Raw genomic sequence first — 21,954 nt, forward strand, 5'->3', positions numbered from 1 at the left:
CTTTAGCTTTCCCCATAAGCTAGAACGAAATATTTGAATCATTAAATAAAATTTTTAATTTTGAACAATGCATATGGTAACATACAATTTCTTTCAAAATTAAATGGATAGCAAGAAATACTTGAAAATAATTTAGCAAACATTATCAAAATGTACTTCCAGAATTGAAAGAAGCTAAATATTAGAGAAGAAGAAATAAATAAATGCCTTCCATATAGGAAATTTCCTGTTTCTCCATATTCTTTACATTTGGGCCTTGGAAAACGTTACCTTCCTTCTCTCCTTTCTTTTCCTCTATATTTAAAAAGACATGCACACAGACAGTAATCCTTAAGTAATGTATTATATATTACAGGTTCTATGTCTTTCTTTCTTCTTATTACATAGAATATGGATTCAATGGAAAAGTTCCTAACATGAGGAATTGTTTCTGATCCGTTATAGTTTATAAGAGATATACGAGAATATAATGGATCTGTCAAAGAAGTAAGAGAGAATAGTTGAATGGAACAACTCATGTATATAATGCAGTTATTGCAGAATACTTACTAGGCTATGTATACTCCAAAACTGCCACTGGGATTTCACCTCCTCATACTGTTGAAAAAATTCTTAGCATCACCCCGAATGACTTCAACAGAACGCAAGATCTTTTGTAAGCTATAAAATTACCTTCAGCGCTATTGATATAAACTGAAAACTAACTTTTCAGAAAGATGGGAAACAATTATTTCTCTATTTTTTTTTTTTTTTTTTTTTTTTTTAAGCAGCTTCATTCTGTCACTCGGGTTAAGTGCAGTGTTGTGATCACAGCTCACTGCAGCCTTAACCTTCTGGGCTCAAGGCATCCTCTCACCTCAGCACCCCCGAGCAGCTGGGACCATAGGTGCACCCCACCAGGTTCAGCTAACTTTTTATTTTTTGTAGAGATGGTACATCCAGGCTGGTCTTGAACTCCTGGAATCAAGCAATACTCCTGCCTCGGCCTTCCAAAGGGCTGTGATTACAGGTGTGAGCCACAGCACCCGGCCTTCTCTCTCTCTCTCTCTTTTCTGCATGTTCCTAATGTGACTGTAATATGTGAACACCCTGAGTCTAAAACAAAACTTAGATCACTCCTTTAAATAAAAAAAAAAAAAAAATACGCCTACTTTGTACATTTGACACCTGTACTTGATAGAAAACTCAAAAGAAATAATTTTTAAATGTCTAGATTCATGATGTTTGATTCTAAGAGTATTCAAAATGCAGGCAATATATCTATTTCCATACCTCCAGAAATAACTGCCAATATTTCTTCTATATTGTCCCCACTGAAAAGCCCATTAAATTTAACTTGGTTTTAAATACTCATTTTTTCGCTTTAAAATAATACATTGAGGATAAACATATAGACAGAAAGTAGATTGGACATTACACAGGATGGGGAAGGATATTGGGATGAACAGTAATTGGCATGCAGAATCTTACTGTGATGACAAAAAATATTCCAAAACTGATTTATTGCAATGGTTGCAACACTTGCTAAGTTCACTAAAAACATCATTGCACAATTGAAATGAGTGAACTATATATAGGGTATACAAATGCTTCAACAGATTTACATTAAAAATAAATCATTACATGAGAGGAGTCAGACAAAAAGTATATAATATATGAAACCTTTTACTAAAATTACAAAGTGGGCAAAACTAATTTAGAGTTTTTGAAATCAGGATAGGCAATCCTTGTAGGAAGGAATATGGCTGATGCAGAGCACAAAGGAGAGCTTTCTAAGGCGACGTTAATTTTCTGCCTTGTCTGTGATAGTTACATGGATGAGCTTGATTTGTGAAAATTCATTGAGGTGTACATGTATGATATATGGAATTTTCTGTAGATATATTATACATCAATAAAAAGTCCACAGCAGAACAGTAATAAACTTGTGAACAGAGGATAAGCAAAAGATTACTAGAAAAAAGCTATGTCCTTGTGTTCTTTACTAGTGTTCTTCCACTTATATAGCTAGTATCACTTAGGTCTCTTCTGGTTCCACTAATGCTGCCATCTTTCAAGAAGCAGCTCTAAGATTTCCTCTCCAGTGAAATGCGCTCTTATATCATTTAGCTGAAAGAGCCTTCCTCCTTTAATCTCTTCAATACATATAAATGAGATAAAAAGTAAAATGTTGAGCAAATGATATAGTTGAGTTTTCTCATCTGCCAAAAACTACATAGTTTTATGGGGAGAAAACACAGCTAACTTATTTATCCATCAAACTCCAAAGTAACTGTCATGGTAAACTGAACGTTGTAAACTTTCAAGTAAGTGCTGGTTAACAACTGAAATATTTCCATTAATATTTAAGAATAACATGAAACCTAAGCTGAATGCCAAATGTAAAATTTCTAGTTATCCAGTTGCTGAACTGTCATTTTCATATTTAGATTTCCAAAGTTATGTGTAATATTTTTTTAAAAACTCTCTAAAATATATAAAAATAAAACAAAAAGAAATAGAAACCATTCAAATAATAGAGTTAAGAAAGTTTTAAGTGGCATGACAAAATTAGAGAGCATATTTATTTATTAATTTATATATACAAAGTTGGTTTTAGGTAAAATCAACAGGCAGTCTGCCTTCTAGAAGCCCACAATTTGCTTTAGACAAGGCAGCTGTATGATAATATAGGTTTGTTAATGTTTAGATGAGATTAAAGAGGGATGTAGATGATAATAATTGAGTAAAAGTATAAGTTTCTGAGAAGGGCAAATAAATCTGTTGTGATATTTTAACAAGTTATCGGGTAAGATAATGAAACAGAGGTAAAGCATGGACTATTATTGGTGGGTGGTGGACAGAATGGCATGAGAGCACACGTGATTGAAGAACATGAAATCTGGAAAGCAATGAAGAAAGTGGCTTCTCTAGAGCATATATCAGATTACATAGCTCCACTGAAGAAAAATATGGAAATCAAGAGTTACAGCCTTTCAATTCAACTTCCAAATTTTTCACACCTAGCTTTAATTTAATTTACACGTCAGTATGCAGTTTAATTTATGCCTTTGTTCAATGTATATTCAAACATCTGCCTCAATGACCTTTCATGTTGCTCCTTGCCTGAGGCATCTGTCTACTGCATCAAGCTGAAGCAAGTTATGGGCTTTTTTAACAGGGTTATACAAGAATACAGTGATAATAATGCTGTTTATGCTGAGTAATAATCCTTCATAAGACATGCTTAGAAATGTTTAGACTCTGATACAGTCTCTTTCTAGAAGTTTAAGCAAAAGAAAAGAATTAAGATACCTTTTAAAAAAACATGTTTTCCATTATGATTTCAGTTTAAATGCTTTAATCTATTTAAACTGTTTATACCATTAGTATGATGTCCATATCATAAGTAGTAATTATTAGCACTATTTAACATGCTGTGGTTGGCATAATAGTGTAACTAAGTTCATTATAAAGCAGCTTAAATGACCATGACCATCGCGTCTCTTGGGAGCTTACAAAATAGAACCTGATTTCTTTTCTCAGAGAGTCAAAAACGTTTACTTTGGACAAGTCTAAATGTAGTACATTTAATAGTTAAAAGGCAAGTGAGAAACTTGCTTCCATGGAGAATTAACCACAGTTATTTCAGCTAACTGACAACTCATATTTGTGAAACCACCAGGAGGGCTTACACAAATGATTTACTAACGGTGCTTAAAGTATTTTTACTCTACAGATTTGTCACTTAGTGTACGCATCCCATATAGTTCAGTGGCTCTAAAGGATCCATTATAACTACTTTTTTGAAATAGTTATAAGATTAAAGGCTTATTTTTGGAGCCGTTAATAATATCAATGAAAGGATTAAAACAATTTCAGTGAAAATCATACAGAGATGAAAGAGCTAATGCTTCTATTACATTTTAAGTGACAAATGAATCAGAGAAAGGCAGAATTTCCTTCTCAACCCACATTCCAAATGAATTCTACAGAATCTTATGTTTGATTAACTAAAACAAATAAACATAACAATTTAGTCCTAGTGCCCACTGAATAGTACTCATAGAAAACCACTCCTGAAATGCCATTAAAATACCTACAGACAATGAAATAATTAGAAGTCTTTCAGGCATAGCATTTAATATAGTTGGAGATATGTATCTCAAACATGTAACAATGATAGAGGCACACAAGAACAACAAGATGCAACCAAACTTTTATCAAATGAAATCTCTAATTTTAATATCTTATTTCTTATTAATGCTCACCTTAGTATGAGCCGTCATTTGAGTAACAGACAAATAAAAGCCCTCAGATTTGCCCAGATTTCATTATCCTTCAAGTACACCTCAGATGCCTTAATCATCAAAAACTTGACATATTATAATTTGTATTAATAGTTTATACAACAGTAATTTATAAAAATAAGATATTGACTATGAATGTATTAATTACACACAAAAATACTTGCCAGAATTTTGAATATGAAGAAGACAAAAGGTGAAAAATAAGGAAGGCTTTCTTCAGTACAAGAGAGAGAAACCTTGAAATCTACTGTTTCTGTCTTTAGACTTCAATTTGTTTAGTTTTATCTAAAATATAGTTTTCCCTATATTTTAAAAAGTATTTAAATAATAGAAGGAAAAGAAATAACTGAATAGCTGTAGGCTTATAGTAAATGAATGACTTTATCTCTGATTTCTGAGAAAGCATGGTAATAGTGAACAAATATCTAAGAGATATATAATATATAGCTAACTTATCAAGAAATTTTAACATAATTTAAGCTTATATAATATGCATTCCTATTGACCAGTCTTTTTAGAATCAAAAATATTTTTCTTACCCACTGATATTATATATTTATATCTATGTTATGTTAATATGGCCATATTTAGATTGCTCAAATATTTAATGTCAGATGCTGAATAGTAAAAGAATACTTTTAAAATTATTTTCCATGGCCAACAAATCCTTAATCAATACTCTTACTATATTTTGATTAATGATTATAAAATTATCTATTAATTTTTACTTCTTCTTTTTTTCCCTACATTGTTAGAAAGTTATTGTTAGCAGTAAAATAATTTTTCTGCCATATTTGGAGAAAATCCTATTTCTGCAAGTTGTGAAAAATACATTTCTTCTCTCATGTAATGAACTCAGTTCTAGAGAACACTATCAAAATAACAGCATGCAATGTCTTGCAGACCGTGAAATGTAATAGATAATCCAGTAAATTGTAATACTTTCCAAATGCTGCTTGCAATTAGCATTTTGGTGATATAGGGAATAGTCAGATATGGAAAACTATTTCAAAATATCCTAAAATACATAATACTGTTTATGTTCTTATGTTCAATATGTAACACAGATGCATGTTGAAGGTTTATATTATGCACAAAGAAAAGAATATTAGAAGTATCATACCTTTGAGACATAATCTTATAGGCATCTGGCAGATAACATCGGATATTCTCCATCTGAGCAGGGTCAGAGTCACAAATTTTGTCATCAGTCCTGCCATAGTTCGCACTTTCTATCATGATGACGTCTGTTCCCGGACAACGGAGCTCTATAGGATAGCTCTCACAGGATAGCTCTCTGCGGACCACAGCCATCGGAATTGGGGCACGGCTGAAAGCTGCCAAAAGGAGGAAGAAGAAAAGAGATGCCATTCTTACCACATACAAAGGAAGATTACATGTGTTTGCTTTTCCAGTGTTTGGGGTAAATCAATACCAAGATACAAAGCAGTTAAGATTCATAATTTTAATTAAACTAGAATATTTTTCTATTCAGTAACTTTATAAATATGTTTATTCTATTTTAACAAAAACAGTTCTTAAAATCTTTATCACATTTGTTTTTCTTATAAATGGAAAAAGGTACTGTCGATTTTGTATTAAACTCTTGGCCTGGTGTGTCAGATTAAAACTAGATAGAGATATCATCCAGTTTATACAGTCAGATATTCAGATAAACCTTGCAAGTGTTCCTTTCTTCTTTTTAATAACAAAATCATCATTGAAAAATTGCACTATCGTTGACTTTAAATATACTTAATCTATTTCAATTTTACAACATACTTCCATTGTTTGAGGCAATACTTCATGATTTCACTGTAGAACTAATGCATGCTATTTAAGAAAATGGAGATTCGTTTGGAGGAGAAGTTATATTTTCCTTTAGCTCCTCCCCATACTCTTCCCCCAAAGTCAACAGCTAACTAGTTACCCATGTGGAGACCTCCAAATTATAATTTTCTTCACAGAAACAGAAATGTGTGTGTTCTCCCACTCCTCTTTTCATTTTACTCTGGTAATTTTACTCAGGTAGTATCACACTATACACATTGTTTGATATTTTGTATTATTTTATTTATAAATATAATGACATATGATGGAAATCTTTCCATATCTGGATATTTTTTCCTTCATTTTTAATGGCTACATCTCATAAAAATATAAATTATTTAACTGGTACTATGTTCATGGACACTTGGAAAGGTCTTGGTGTTTTTGTGTCATAATACTGCAAGGAAGCCTAAACCTATCTGTGCACCTATATATTTGAGAAATATATAGTAATTATATATTTGAGTAATATATTTGAGAAAACCTAATTATCCAAATACATTTGATGGTATGGTATATTTCTAAAAAATGAGATCGATGGATCAAGAGGGCAATACATTTCAAATTTGGCAAATATCAATAGATTTCAAATAAACTTGAAAATGTATACTTTCTACCAACAATACTTTCTTTTTCAAAACTAAATATTATCAATTCCTTTAAGTTTTGTCAATTTGATAAAGAATGGTATAATATCTTTAACTTGTACTACTTTACTTGTACTGTGGAATATATTTTCATATATTTATTGACCTTTTATATTGCTTTTATTCGTGAATGGTTGCTTACATTTATGTAAAGTTTACTGTTATAAAAGTTTTTTGTAAAAAAAAAATAAACATTTGTCCTTTACATTTATGAGAAATACACTTTTTCTAGCTTGATGTTTAATTTTAGATGTTTGCTGGACATCTATATTTAAGTTTTATATAGAAAAATGTCTGCTTTTCCTGTCAAGTTTAACAGTTTCCCTCTCCAAGATTGTGAACATAATCACTGCATTATTGGGAAAGAGTCAAATGTTAAGTTATATTAACTCAACAAATCTTCTTTTATAAGCATGTAATTAAAATTTAAATGAAGTGTTTACTAACTGTCAAATAAGTTGATTTCCACATTAAGAGAATCAGTTATAGAGAAACATGTGATAGCTTAAATTTGCATTTATAGTTGATTAAATCACTAATGTGCACATGCACAAAAGACATGTATTTAAATAAATATATGCTTGTCTTCTTGTGGTTTTTCTACAAAGCATGAAATGTGAAAAGAAGGGAGGAGAGAGGCAGGGAGGTGAGAAATAGAGGGGCAAAGAAAAACATATAACTATAAATATTTTCACTTAAAGTTTAGAGAAAATATTGATTTGGTTTGTGAAATATACCCATAATTTAAAAGTTGAGAGTGATGTAGGTCTTCACCTCATTTGTATGATATTTCTGAAAAAGTATGACTGTACCATAGACCCTAGGCAAAACTTCTTAACAGGTTAACAGGTCACTTGACGTTCTTCAAGTTGCACTGCACAGTTAATTCCATTCTGGTTGGTGTTCAACATTTTATTTCTCTCTCTCTCTCTCTCTCTCGTGTGCACACACATACACACCCACAGAAGAATCTAGAATATCCACAGCATTGACTGAAGAGAGTTAGCACAATTAAAGATTGGTTGTACTGTTATTTTTAAAGTTTGTTGTTGTGTCAACACTTGGCAAGGTACTCTCACAATAGACACTAAATTTCTGATACGTGCATTTCTATTGTCCCTAAATTAAAATTCTTTGTCACTCAGAAATTGGATGCTTATTTAAATCTGAAGTCCTTTTCAATACTGAGATTCTATTTTCATGGATACAGACATTTTCAATAGTGTACTTAAAGTCTTATATAATAGAATCATTGAATAAAAAAAAGGACTTTGGTAAATTTAAATGGAATCATAGAGGTGTTTTTGTTTTTGTTTTCACAAAAGTCCTTAATATCAGAATTCTCAGAATATTTTAGAGTAAATTTTTACACATTTATTAAGAGACAAATTGTTTCCTTTTATAATCATTTTATAAAAAATCACATTGAAACTGCTTCCAAACATTGAATTCATCTAGCTATAGTATGTTGACTAAACTAGTCAATTAAGTTGGTTTTTTTTGAACAAAAAAAAAAGGTTAATGTAACAATAAAAAAACAAATTAGCAAAAAGCATTTGTTTCACTAAGTGGAGAATTTGATTTATAAACTCATGGGTCAGTTTTGTCAAAACAATGACATAGCTTTAATCTGGATCTTCACTGTTAAAAATATGATTTAGTACCAGACACTAGACAGTTGCAAAGTCAATTAAAATGTCGAGGCCCCAATTTTCCATGTATCTTTTGGACTTGTAAGAATATTCAACGGTTATGGATATGGCAATTTTTATGGAGAACCAAAGTTTATTTGTGTATGCTTTCTTCCACTGAACATATAATTGCATTTATATCATCAGTAACCCAGTGACAAATTGCACTCCATAAATGATGTGTGCTTTGTTTAAGGGAATTTGTTAACGGGAATGTATTGCTGGAAACTACTCTATAAGATTATCTAATTAGCTATTTAAATTACTTTTAATTATTTTACTGTTTTAATAACAACCAAGCTCCAAAGGAAAAAAAAATGATTTTTGTTAAGAAAAGGTTTCTGCCATTCAGTTATCATGCTACTAATGGAAAGACGTGGTTAGAAGAGGAAAACACTAAAACATGGAAAACTTCAACAATTCAAAATGCAGAGTAATCAGTCAAATAGTCTACTGCATGTTGTGCCAGGTTAACATTGCATTGGGCATTGTGGACTGGCTCATAACGTAATAATTTGGAGCAAAGAAGGCATATACATACCTTCTCATGCTCCTTCCCATTTTTATTCCACAAAGTAATCTGTTATATCAAAGATTACAGTGTCATATATTAGGTGTGTAATAAATATCCGCTGAATAAATTGGAAAAGGTTTAGATGTGAAATCTAGAAACCCTCTGCTAGGATGCCACACTTTGGAACTACTCACTGACCATAGGACTGACTAAAGGGACATGAACTAATTAAACTTCTCTGATAAAGATGCCAGAACCTCAGAAAGTTTCCAAATTTCATATCAAACATACAGCTAGTGAAAAGTTCTTTGGATCATTATTAACTGTGAGGAAAGCACATAAAAAATAAATATCAAATAATAAAAGAAATAGCTCCCTATTCTTGCTCACTTGTTTTCCACAGACATTAATCTGATTTTTTACTTCTTTTCTGAGATTTTAGCCACTTCATTACTGAAACCTCTTGTTGTTCTGTTTCCTTCTCCTTGGGCTCTCTCCCTTACTGATAAACCTATTTGCTGCTTTTTGACTCAATATGCTATAAGTCCTTGATGAACTTGTGTGTGATAACTAAAGATACCAGACTAAGAATGGGAAGTCAGGAGGCTAGAAGTAGGCAACCAATCAAGAGTCAGGTGATTCCTCTTGGTCTCCAAGGACTGGGGTCAGAGACTTGCCAAGGTAATCCTAGGTTATAAACAGGGGGCTTTCAAAGAAGGGAATATTACTTCAGACATGCAATTATGGTACAAAACATATCAATAAGTAAAAGACTAAATACAGTCTAAGAGGCAAGTAGGCAATTAATTGGTTGAGGTTATAACAAATATAATAAATTTAGTTGAAATACGTTAAATTTAAGGTGTTAGGATACCTGCAAATGGTTAATAATCAGTTAGATGCATGAGTCTAGAATTCAGGAGCAGAATATAGGCTAAAACCGTGTTAATATATAAAGTAGCTAAGTGAGTGTCTATAGAGTAAGAGAAAAGGGATGAACAAAGAAGTTGAAATATCAGTGGTCACTGACGACTTGAAGAAGGTGCTCCTTAGTCATGGGAGAAATATAGAGAAGGGCATTTCATATATGTTCAAGGAAGATTTTTACTGTATGGACTAAATCACCTGCCACTGCACTGGGGGAAGGGAATGTAAATAATACATGATAGATAAATCAAGCATTTTTCTGTCTCTCCCTGGGCCAAGTGTTCAATGTCCTAGTCAAATCTGGTTTTTTTTTTTTTTTTTTTTTTTTTTTTTCCCATGCACTGCTCTACACTGAGTGATCCACTCAAAAATGAGGGTTACACATTAATGGTAGACTGGACACAGAAAATATGGTACATATACACCACAGAATACTATGCAATCATAAAAAGGAATGAGATCATGCCCTTTGCAAGAACATGAATGGAGCTCGAAGGCATGATCCTCAGCAAACTAACGCAGGAACAGAAAACCAAGCACCACATGTTTTCACTTATAAGTAGGAGCTGAACAATGAGAACACATGGGGACAGGGAGGGGAACAACACATACTGGGGCCTGGGGGCAGGGGCGGTGGGGAAGGAGAGCACCAGGATAAATAGCTAAAGCATGCACGGCTTAATACCTAGGTGATGGGTTGATAGGTGCAGCAAACCACCATGGCACCACTTACTTATGTAACAAACCTGCATGTCCTGCACATGTATCTCAGAACTTTAAATTAAATTAAAATAAATTAAATTAAATTAAATTAAAAGAAAAAATAGCCGGGCAAGGTGGCGGGTGCCTGTAGTCCCAGCTACTGGGGAGGCTGAGGCAGGAGAATGGCGTAAACCCCGGAGGTGGAGGCGGAGCTTGCAGTGAGCTGAGATCCGGCCACTGCACTCCAGCCTGGGCGACAGAGCGAGACTCTGTCTCAAAAAAAAAAAAAAAAAAAAAATTAAAAGAAAAAAGAATAAGGGCTACAGCCTAATCTCCATATAGCATAGATGAAAATCTTCAGACTGCCTTATTTGTCTGCTATAATTATAAAAGCATCAGCAAAATGGCTTATATTTTTATTTATTTTCCATTTCCTTCCCTTCATATTTCGTTTACTGCAAATCCTGTGTATTAAAAAAAGACAAGAAATCTATCAAATAATTTTTTACAAAAGAATCAATAAGAAATGCAAATTAGAAGACTATTTTGTAGTAATAAAGATAAGCAAAGACGGTTGTTTTAAATGGGTAATGACAAAGAATGTATTTGATCAACATTTAGGAACAAAGAGTTATATGATCTGATGACAGACTGAACATGAAAGGTAAGGGAGAGAGTGACAAGAATGGCTCTCAGGTTTCTGACATAAGCAAATGGTTAGATTTTAGTGTCATGAACAAAATTTGGTAGGAAGTTAAATATACAAGTCTATGAATCAGAAGAGTGATTTTCATCAATCTGACAGTTAAAAGGTAGTGCTTAAAAATCACAGCAGTAGCCGGGCGCGGTGGCTCAAGCCTGTAATCCCAGCACTTTGGGAGGCCGAGACGGGCGGATCACGAGGTCAGGAGATCAAGACCATCCTGGCTAACACGGTGAAACCCCATCTCTACTAAAAAATACAAAAAACTAACCGGGCGAGGTGGCGGGCGCCTGTAGTCCCAGCTACTCGGGAGGCTGAGGCAGGAGAATGGCGTAAACCCGGGAGGCGGAGCTTGCAGTGAGCTGAGATCCGGCCACTGCACTCCAGCCTGGGCAACAGAGCGAGACTCCGTCAAAAAAAAAAAAAAAAAAATCACAGCAGTAGATAAGCTAACCTAGGGAGGGAGTGCAGATATTTCAAGCGGTCAAAGTGAGTCAGGATAGGCAATCAAGGAAGTGACCATGTCCTGGAGATGCAGCAACTGTGGCCCTTTAAGAGCAATTCTTTCAGTACTCACATTGCAGTCAAGCTCATTCAAGAAGAGCTATCTCTAGGAGGGAATTGTCCCATGGAGGACATGCACATTTTGATTTTACCTGTCCTCAAAGTTACTCTTTGCTGATTATAATAGTGAAAAACACACCCCTGGATGGAGATTTAAGATGCTAATGAGACATGTGATGTATGAACAAGCATGTACAGCTACCGTGCATGTGCACCCAGAGGACCACTCAGAACATGCTTACTAGTAACGCCTCTTCCCACCTTCTCATGAATAATCATGTAAGATGACTCCCACAAAGGGAGTTTTCCCAGTAACACTGGCTGTCTCATCCTTATGAGCAGCCCTCTCTGAATCATCTCTCAAGGTGTACTGTCTATTCTGCACCTAACTTTCAAAATATTCTTTCTTCTTTGCCATAAATTGTTCAATGCTGCATCTCCATTGCTGTGTGTCTCTTATTTAAATTCTTTAAACTAAGAAGATAAGAACCAAACTTTCACAACAGCCATCAATACATGTGGCAGTTTTCAAATGTGTTCACAGTTCTTTGATACTCGTCCAGTATTCTTCCCTTTCCTTTAGAATGTGGATGTACTGAGTGAATTGCTTCTAAAGGACTTAGTGTGGTATAAATGAGTATATGATTTCAGAGAGTAGTTCATTAAAAACACACTGTCACTTCAGTCTTCCTTGGGTCCCTTGTTTTGTGCAAAGCCAACTATCATATCTTGAGAGCACTCAAGCAGTCCTATGGAGAGGTCCAGGGAGCAAAGAACTGAGGCCCCCAGGATAAACTTGGGAGGCACATGAGAGAGGCACCTTGGAGGCTGATCTTCCATCCACCAGAAAGCCTTCCTTCAGGCAAATGCAACCCCACGAGACACCCGGGCTATACTCAATTAGTTAAACTACTCCTGGACTCCTAACATACAGAAACTGTGGAAGATAATAAATGTTTATTGTTTTAAGCCACAGAGTTTTTCGCTATACAATACAGTCCAGAACCAAGCCTGAAGGAATGTTTAAAGAACTGACACTGAAACTGTTAGATAGATATTGAAAAATTACCAAATCAATGAAAGAAAAAATATTATGAATGATCATACAAATAGTCTAGTATTACCATCCGTTTGCTTAAACAGCATTTAGGTTATTAGTATTTTTATGGAAACAGTGCTGAATTACTAATAGGTGCTAAAAACGATTTTTCCCCCTGTATCTCACTGATCATAAGAAAAAAAAAAAGAGCTCTTTTGAAAATTAAAAAAATAAAAATGAAACAGATTTGATTCCTCTGAGGAAGAAGTTAATTAAACTATTTGTAAGTCAAGGCCTATGATTCTAAAAGAGTTTCTTTTTTTTTTTTTTTTTTTTTTGAGACGGAGTCTTGCTCTGTCACCCAGGCTGGAGTGCTGTGGCGGGATCTCAGCTCACTGCAAGCTCCGCCTCCCGGGTTCACGCCATTCTCCTGCCTCAGCCTCCCAGGTAGCTGGGACTACAGGCGCCGCCACCTCGCCCGGCTAGTTTTTTTGTAGTTTTTAGTAGAGACGGGGTTTCACCGTGTTAGCCAGGATGGTCTCGATCTCCTGACCTCGCGATCCGCCCGTCTCGGCCTCCCAAAGTGCTAGGATTACAGGCTTGAGCCACCGCGCCCGGCCCTAAAAGAGTTTCTTAATTATAGATACGAACACTTACATATCTAAAAGTGGACATGATTCTACCTGTTGGCATGCCTTTGAAAAACATATCATTACTTAAATGCTGCCAAAAAGTAAATACTATCAATTTTAAGTTTCAGCCGAGCCTTTGACATAATTTTCTTAAATACATGTATTTTCTCTGTGTCATTTTACATGCCAACACATTTATCTAAGTTTTAAGAAATGTGCTCTGAAAAATCTAATCCAAAACACTTGGCAGCAAAAACAACACTGGTAACCAAAAAAAAATAACCCATCATCTACTCTCTCTAAAAGTACATATTGCTATCAGTAAGCTTCTAATACACTGAATTCTAACAATTCTATTTCAAAAAAGAACACATATAATTTAAATGGCACTTTAGCATTTAACTAAGTGTAACAAAGTGACAATTAAAACTGACACCCTGAAAGAATAACCGAAGACAATCATGTTCTGAGGTCAAAAGAAAAGCATGAAATTTAGATGTTTTAATATAAAGTTTCTGAACTTATAGAAAAAAGTTCTAATGAGTGTTACATCATAAAGCAATTAAGCAGCTATTCTTTTGACTTGTGGAGCTTCATCATGAACCTCATCCTTTTTGAGGGCACTTACACAAAGCTGTGACCTTCAAATGAAATTGTCTATGTGAAGACTGCCTAAAAAAGCAGCAAGTGTGTGAATACATGCATTCCATATCTACTTACTATAGCATTTCAACATTTAATAAAAATCACTTTCCACATTGTCTTCCAATTCATGAGGAATAACATTTCTAAAACTTTATCAAATTTCACATATCATAATTTTCCCATTCTTCTAAATGTCAAAAATTCCAAACCAGCTGTTCAACATGTTCTTAAGAGTAAGAACTATAATTTCAAGATAAACAAGGATCCACTGAAAAGAATTATTTAGTTCAAAAGAAATTTCTTAAAATATTCCAATTTAATTCTAAATGCATATTGATCCCTTACACCATGGATGCTGGGAGTTATTACACATAAGACATGGGTGTCTTCTAAAGTCTCTCTTCACATTAGGTGTTATCTCAGGCCTAGGAGTGGTCTTATATGGGATGGAGTTCCAAGAGTCTAGTGGAAGCTTCAGAGTTAACACGTGAAATAAAGGAAATGATAAAACTTCACGTATGTGTAGCAAGCTCCCAAAGGCAAGGGATGTTACTCATGATTAACAAGACCAGAAGGGGGAAAGTTCAGATCAGGAGAGAAGAGATAGGTTCATGACCCAGAACATGGATACTATGAATCTTTCTGTCTCCATGGGACTCTAGAAGCTTGTAGCTGGAGAAAGAATGAATACATGCCTATGCAAAGCTTAAAGCATTATAAAGCAGAATGATGTGGAACAGATAAAAAGTAAGAATTTCAGAGAAATCAAATAAACATGTGTTAGTGTGCTTAAAAAAAATTTCTTGAAGGAAGAAGATTTGAGTTGTCCTTTAAAGATGAAACAATATGTGTGGATATTGGAGAGGGATAGTAAAATACTTCAGGCAAAAAATGTGAGCAAAGAAAGGTGTATTTATAAAGGAAGTAGGAACAGAACTGAACAGTGGTAAAATCAAAGAAAGCCTTAAAGTTAGACACAGAATAGAGTTCAAATTAGTTAAAGTGATAGAACATTATGATATAATACAATGACATAATAAAAAGATTTATCAAACTAATCTTAAAAATTATTAGACAATAGATTATTCAAACAGATTAGGGTTGTAGGAAAGAGAGTGTGGGTATTAATGAGGAAGATACTGGAATGAGTTATTCAGGGCAATATGACAATGATCATTGGTAACATTTATCAAGTGTTTTTCATGCACTGGTGCTTTGAAAGTATCACTTTATTTCAAATTCCCAATGATAACAGTTTAGAAAAATTATCACCCCCATTTACCAAATTGTGGCTTAGACAAAGATAGGAAGAATAGAAGGCATGAACTAGAAAATCATAGAGACAAGATGCAATAACTCTCCTTGGGTGTCACACACAGAGAAAAGAGGAAAGGGAACTTCTTTTAGGAAATATGTAAGGTGGTACAAGAATATCGCACTAATAATCAGTGGTATAATCTTTATGGATTCCCATTTCATTAATGAAGTGAAATCTAATTCCTGAATATGAAATGTAAGTTAAGCATTCTATTCCATTTATTGTGCCTGGCAGGAACTTTTTTTCTTAGCAGCACAACACATAATATAATTTTAAGAATTATTTCCTAACTCTAATATTATACTATAAAATTTAGTATGAATCTTTGTATAAAAATCTACTGTAGTAAAATAGAAAATATTACTTCAATTTTAAAATGTGACATTCACTGTCAAATTTGGTCACTACACTTTTTTTTTTTTTTTTTTAAGAGACAAGCTCCCACTCTGTCACCCAGGTTGGAGCACAGTGGCATGATCATATGTCACTACAATCTAGAACTCCTGGTCTCAAGTGATTCTCCCACTTCAGCCTCCTTAGTAGCTGGAACTACAGGCATGCACCACCATGCCTGGCTAATTTTTTTTTTTTTTTTTTTGTAGAGACAGTATCTCACTATGTTGCCCAGGCTGGTCTCGAACTCCTGGCCTGAAGCAATTTTCCCACCTCTGCCTCCCAAAGTGCTAAGATTACTGGGGCAAGCCACCTCACCTGGCCTCAGCATACTTTCATAGCAGTATATAAACGTTATTCTTCTTTATTGCAAATCAACAATTACAAAGTTTATGTTATTCTTATAGTGGAGCCAAGAAAATTTGTAATCATGCAGATTTTAACAGAAGAAACCATAGGAAATTTAGTGAAGAATAAAAAAACATTTTGAATAAACAGAGATAACATTTAAAACTACACAAAAATTTAATTTTGAAGGAAAGGAGTTATTAAGCAACAAACAAATGCCTCACTGCATTACACATGCTATCAAGAAATGCATAATCTATTCACATTCTTCCCTTCCCTCCCTCATCCCTCCCCACTTCCCTAACACACACACACACACACACACACACACACTCCCCATATCTTTCTCTCTCTCTCTCACACACACACACACACACAAATTATTCACTGGAAAGGACAAAGAGCTTTCAGTGGTATATAATTTTTGTTTTGTTTTGTTTTGTCCCTAGGGAAAGTAATACTAAGGCGTTTCTAATTCTGAAGCACAAATCTTCCACAATAGAGACCTTGTAATAACTTCTTTGGTAATATTTTCAACATTGAAAAACATGTACAACAATGTCTATAAATCCGTTATCCACAAGCTTTACAATGGCTTTGGAATGGAAAATATTCCCCTTTATTCACCCATTCAGAATTGGACTATTGCTGTCTATGTAATCCACCTGAGATTAGAACAATAAACCTAACTGTAAACAGTCTGACCAAATTTGTATTTTCACATTGTTATGTTTTCTAACTAAAGTTTTGGATTGCATGTTTGTAGCAACTAGAAGTTGACATGTATTCCACTAGAGTATATTTGTTAGGAGTAAGTCTGCAAATTGACTATGCCGCTTACAAAAATCAAATGCTTATTCTTTATTTTATTTCCAGAGAAACTTTCATTAGCAATGTTTCCACACAAGCATATTTTTATTAAGAAGTTGACTGCACACTAGACGCTAAATGTAAATTCCCACTCTAAACACAGTGAATCTCTGCTTGTCATATCGGTAAATGAGGAATGCATTAACCAACCAAGTCTCTAAACCTATGAAAGCCCAGATCATTGCCAAATGCTAGAAATGTGGGACAGGAAGAGTAGCCAGTTTGCTTTTTCATATATTCTAATGACAGTTTTCTTTCCAAAGCACAAAAAGCACAAAAAAAATCAGATTGTGATAGACTAGCCAAAATGAAACCATCAGTTCTACGCAAAATATACCCTCAAAACCAAAGAAAGCCCCACATCATATGCTGGATAATTCTGGACACTAGTGAAGACCTTTTGAGTGAAAATGAAATATGTAGCTCGTTCAGGAAGAAACTCTCAACTCTCCCAAGCTTTTCAGCAAAGCCATCAGAAATATTCTGAATGAACAATTTTTATGGTCTAACAGGAATAACAACAACAATGATATTCTGAAAGGCCAAAAATCAGCTCACACACTTAACTTTCTAAAGCTGTGTGAATTGACTCAAAAACCACATAAAGAAATCACAGGAAACAGGTGAAAAGGCTTTACCAAGGATTATATGTTGGAAAACTGTCATGAAATGACACAGGACACGTAAAGCACTCTATTATATTTGTTCAGCTCAACCACAAAATATACCATTGGGGTTAATAAAACACATATTCCCATCTACAAAAAAATTAAAGAAAGTCTTAGGCTGGGCGCGGTGGCTCAAGCCTGTAATCCCAGCACTTTGGGAGGCCGAGACGGGTGGATCACGAGGTCAGGAGATCGAGACCATCCTGGCTAACCCAGTGAAACCCCGTCTCAACTAAAAAAAAAAAAAATACAAAAAACTAGCCGGGCGAGATGGCGGGCGCCTGTAGTCCCAGCTACTCGGGAGGCTGAGGCAGGAGAATGGCGTAAACCCGGGAGGCGGAGCTTGCAGTGAGCCGAGATCGCGCCACTGCACTCCAGCCTGGGCGACAGAGCGAGACTCCGTCTCAAAAAAAAAAACAAAACAAAAAAAAAACAAAAAAAAAAAAAAAAAGTCTTAATAAGATACATTTTTCAGGGCCACACAGCGAGTTTCTAGACTAGATTAAAATAAAAATTCTGGATTTCTACACGTTTCCTCAATTCATTAAATGTATAATTAAACATAAGTTGTTAAAGAAAAATGAATTTTCAAAATGGTGGTTGAGAAATACATATTCTGACATTCCTGATTGATCAATATCAACCCTTCACCTCAGTGATTAACTTCAATTATTTGTCCAACAAATAAAAATTGAGCACTGTTCGAAGTGGTGACTTTTCAGTGGTCAATAAAACATTGTTTCATCAGTTTATGAAATTTACAAAGTAGATGGGGGCAGGAGATAAACATTAAAAATGAATAAATACACAAGATTTAAATAACCCCAGAATGTCCACAAGAACTATGATGGAAAAACACAACAAAATATGATACCATGAGATAACATACCAGTTTTATCCATAGGTAACCTGTCTCTGTATCTGTCTCTGGCTCTCCCAAAAAAGTAGGAGTATACAAAATGATTTTAAACAAGCATACTTTTAAAATTACTAAAACACAAGTTTAAAATCTCATAAAGCATCTGCTCTCTATGTTATTCAAAATAAATTATTTCTTTAAGTCTTGCTAAAACTCTTATTAGAGGAAGCTGAAAGCAAAGTATTAAAAACAGACATTTACTTGAATCAATAACTTATTGTAGGAGAAAGTAGAAAGGATGATTAAATTCACAAATGGCTTTCTGTGATTCAAACCAAAAAAGGATAAATGAGAGGATAATCTGCATTCCTTTTTCTACTTCAATCAAATCAAATCACGTTGCAAGAATATTCAAATACAGGTGGTTAAGAAAATATCAACTGACATTTTTAAAGAGACATTTAGTTCTTTAATTCAATTGGTGTAAAATACAATATTCCTGAGAAAGCAGCTGTAAAATGATGCTTGCAAACATTAATAATAATATATAAGCCTTCTAATATTAATAATAAATAACATACTAAAATTTTCTCATATAAATTAGCCAATTTTTCTATTTCTAAAAAATTTTCATGAGCAAAAACAGTAAATCCTAAAATTATCATTTGGGATTACAAAGTGAAATGAAAGTTGTTTTTAATGAAATAATCCTCTCAATGCCTAGAAATGTACCCCAACTTCAAGAAATACATCCATCATTAATACATTAATTCAAAATTATTTTGTATGTCAACCCATCTTCCTGTCAAACCATATTGGTTCATTGAGCTTAACACTAATTATATCATTCTGATCATCTATTTTCATATTTACTAACAACTTGGCTGTGCTCTAGTATCTCCAAGATTCTTGTTTGACATTGATTATTGTTGATATTTTTCTACCCTCTAAATAAGATTCTACCCTTAATATTTGTAATCAAATATTTTTTCAATTACCTTGCTCACTGTATTTAGACTGTAAGTTCACAAGGCATTTTGCCAACATTTTACTGTTTTGAAATTAACATTTCTACTTAATTGGTAAGGTTCTAAAGTGATAAACTGATAAATTTTTATGAATGATAGTTACATCCACCTGTATCTTATTGCAATTATTCTATTTGTTTATACTGCATTTCTCAATATATGCAAGATGTTAAAAAAGCACACACACACAAATATACACAGATATACATATGGCTGCTTTATGAAAAATGTGCATTTTTAATTATCTTTCTAGTAATGCTGATGGTTTAGTTTAGGCCTGATGGAGTTGCACTCTTTCTCTTAGTTTGAGTTGAAGCAGACTTTCATGGTGACTGGATAGGTGTAAATTCCCTAGTTATAAAACAGGTTGAGTAACAAAGGCCTTTTGGTTTGAGAATGAAAATATTTCTCTTTAATCAAACAATTTTAAAAATAAACTATGAATATATTTTTCAACATTCTTCATTTTTATTGTCTGTACACTTATATGGTCAAAGTTTTGTATTGCCTTTCTGCCACTTGAGGCTTCAAGAAAGAGAGGTTAACGATTGTTAAAGTCAAATGCCATTCCATAAGAAAATGTGAATAATATCCAGTATTTCACAGTCACTATGCTTTCTCTGATTGTTACGTATGTCCAAGCCCGCAGCACTGAAAACAATTTAGTAGCCTTATTTGTTGAATGTAGGTCAATAAGAATTTTTCCTTTCATTCTTTATATTTATCAGTTTTAATTGAATAGCCTTCTTGTCCAAAGATGCTCCAAAGACACATCAAAGAAGATATTCTAGTTGACAAATTGATGGCAAACACGAATTAATGGATTTCTATTTTGCTAAAAAATAATTTAATATTACCTGAATATCAATTTAGAAAAAAATTGTTACATCACATTAGGAATATAGCAGGATTACTTGAAGGGAATAATAGAGAGGGGGAAGAATTAGAAATTAGATATATGTTCCCACAATCATTCACTCATTCAATGTGCATTAAATGTCTATTTAGCATTTATGAAATATGTTTAGGCATTTGAAAGATGGAAAATGAAAATAAATTTTTTTCTCTATAGGGAGCCATGACTAAGAAGAACGCAGATATATTTAAAATCTGTGTACTATAATGATGACAACACAAATCCAATTTGACGACTTCATAATTCTGATTTGGAAAAAAGTTTGGAAAAATATGAAACTTTCCACAATATTCAAAATTATATAATATTAGGGCCAATATAAGCAATATACACATTATACTTAATGGGGTTATTCTTTCAAATGTGACAGAATATCCTGCTAGATAGCAATACCTTACGCTATGCTTAGCACACTGTTGGTGTTGAATTTTTATTGAATAAATGCTTTTACATCCGTAGCTTTCTGTGCTAATAAATAACTGTTACGTAGGTCCTAAGATTTGGCTCAGATGACCCATAAATCTTATTTTACAACTGCCCTAAGAGTTTGGCATGTAAGAAATCTGAATTTTTGGCAAAAGATGATCATTTACATAAAGATCCTTGGGAACTCAAAATGCTGAAAGCAGTTCTTTATTTTGGGTGGTCTCATAGATGAGGTCAGATCACAGGATGGAGCCTTGAAAAGACATCATGGAACTTTTACATTTGAAATAATTATAAATCTCCAAAGTGCTTAATTTCACATGACAAAAATTAACACACTACTATTTATGGGTCAAAAAATTGTGACATAACTAAGTGAAAATTTAATTAATCACAACTTGCTGGTGTATTATTTAATTTTTGGTATTTTGAGATACCACATTGCAATAAATCCCACCAGTCACAGAGGCCATGTTTTAAAATTTCTAAGGATTGGGAAATGTGTTTGTTAAAATTTATATTTAAAAGTAGCTTTATCTGTAGTCACTTAGATAATTCACACTATCTCATAAATTACTTTTAAATTTATATGCATTTAATATTGTGTTTCTTTCCTCATGTTATGATATCTGGGTGCACTAAGAGTTTTCAGTAAGTCTAGTAACAGACTATGCTATAAACTGGTACACAGAACACAATAGAAGACCATGAGAAGCTGAGTGAATTGTGGTTTTCACTGAAGCACAAAATGACTCAGGGAAGAATAACTACACACAAAGTATTTGTTAAAAGTTAAAGTTTCTTTGGTACTTGGGGTCCCTTGATCAGTTTCCATAGAGGAACTCTAAACACACTGGGATAATATTTGCACTTTTAAAGAAAGGAATTGCATGATTATTGTATTTTGTATGGCTTATGGGCTTGTTTACCATAACATAAATCTAT

At 33.7% G+C, this 21,954-nt stretch overlaps 1 protein-coding gene across 3 annotated transcripts in view; it reads right to left on the reverse strand.

Moving 5' to 3' along the window:
* The window catches only part of ADGRL3 (adhesion G protein-coupled receptor L3), an 888,015-nt gene that overhangs the window by 479,722 nt on the left and 386,339 nt on the right, over positions 1-21,954 (reverse strand). For all 3 annotated transcript variants that reach the window (XM_033214560.1, XM_033214561.1, XM_033214562.1), the window contains one exon: positions 5,413-5,626. In XM_033214560.1, the coding sequence (XP_033070451.1) occupies positions 5,413-5,626 (214 nt within the window). The remainder of the gene's footprint in view (positions 1-5,412; positions 5,627-21,954) is intronic.

This window comes from Trachypithecus francoisi, unplaced genomic scaffold, assembly GCF_009764315.1.
Source record: "Trachypithecus francoisi isolate TF-2019V2 unplaced genomic scaffold, Tfra_2.0 Lachesis_group1, whole genome shotgun sequence".
Classification (NCBI taxonomy): Eukaryota; Metazoa; Chordata; class Mammalia; order Primates; family Cercopithecidae; genus Trachypithecus; species Trachypithecus francoisi.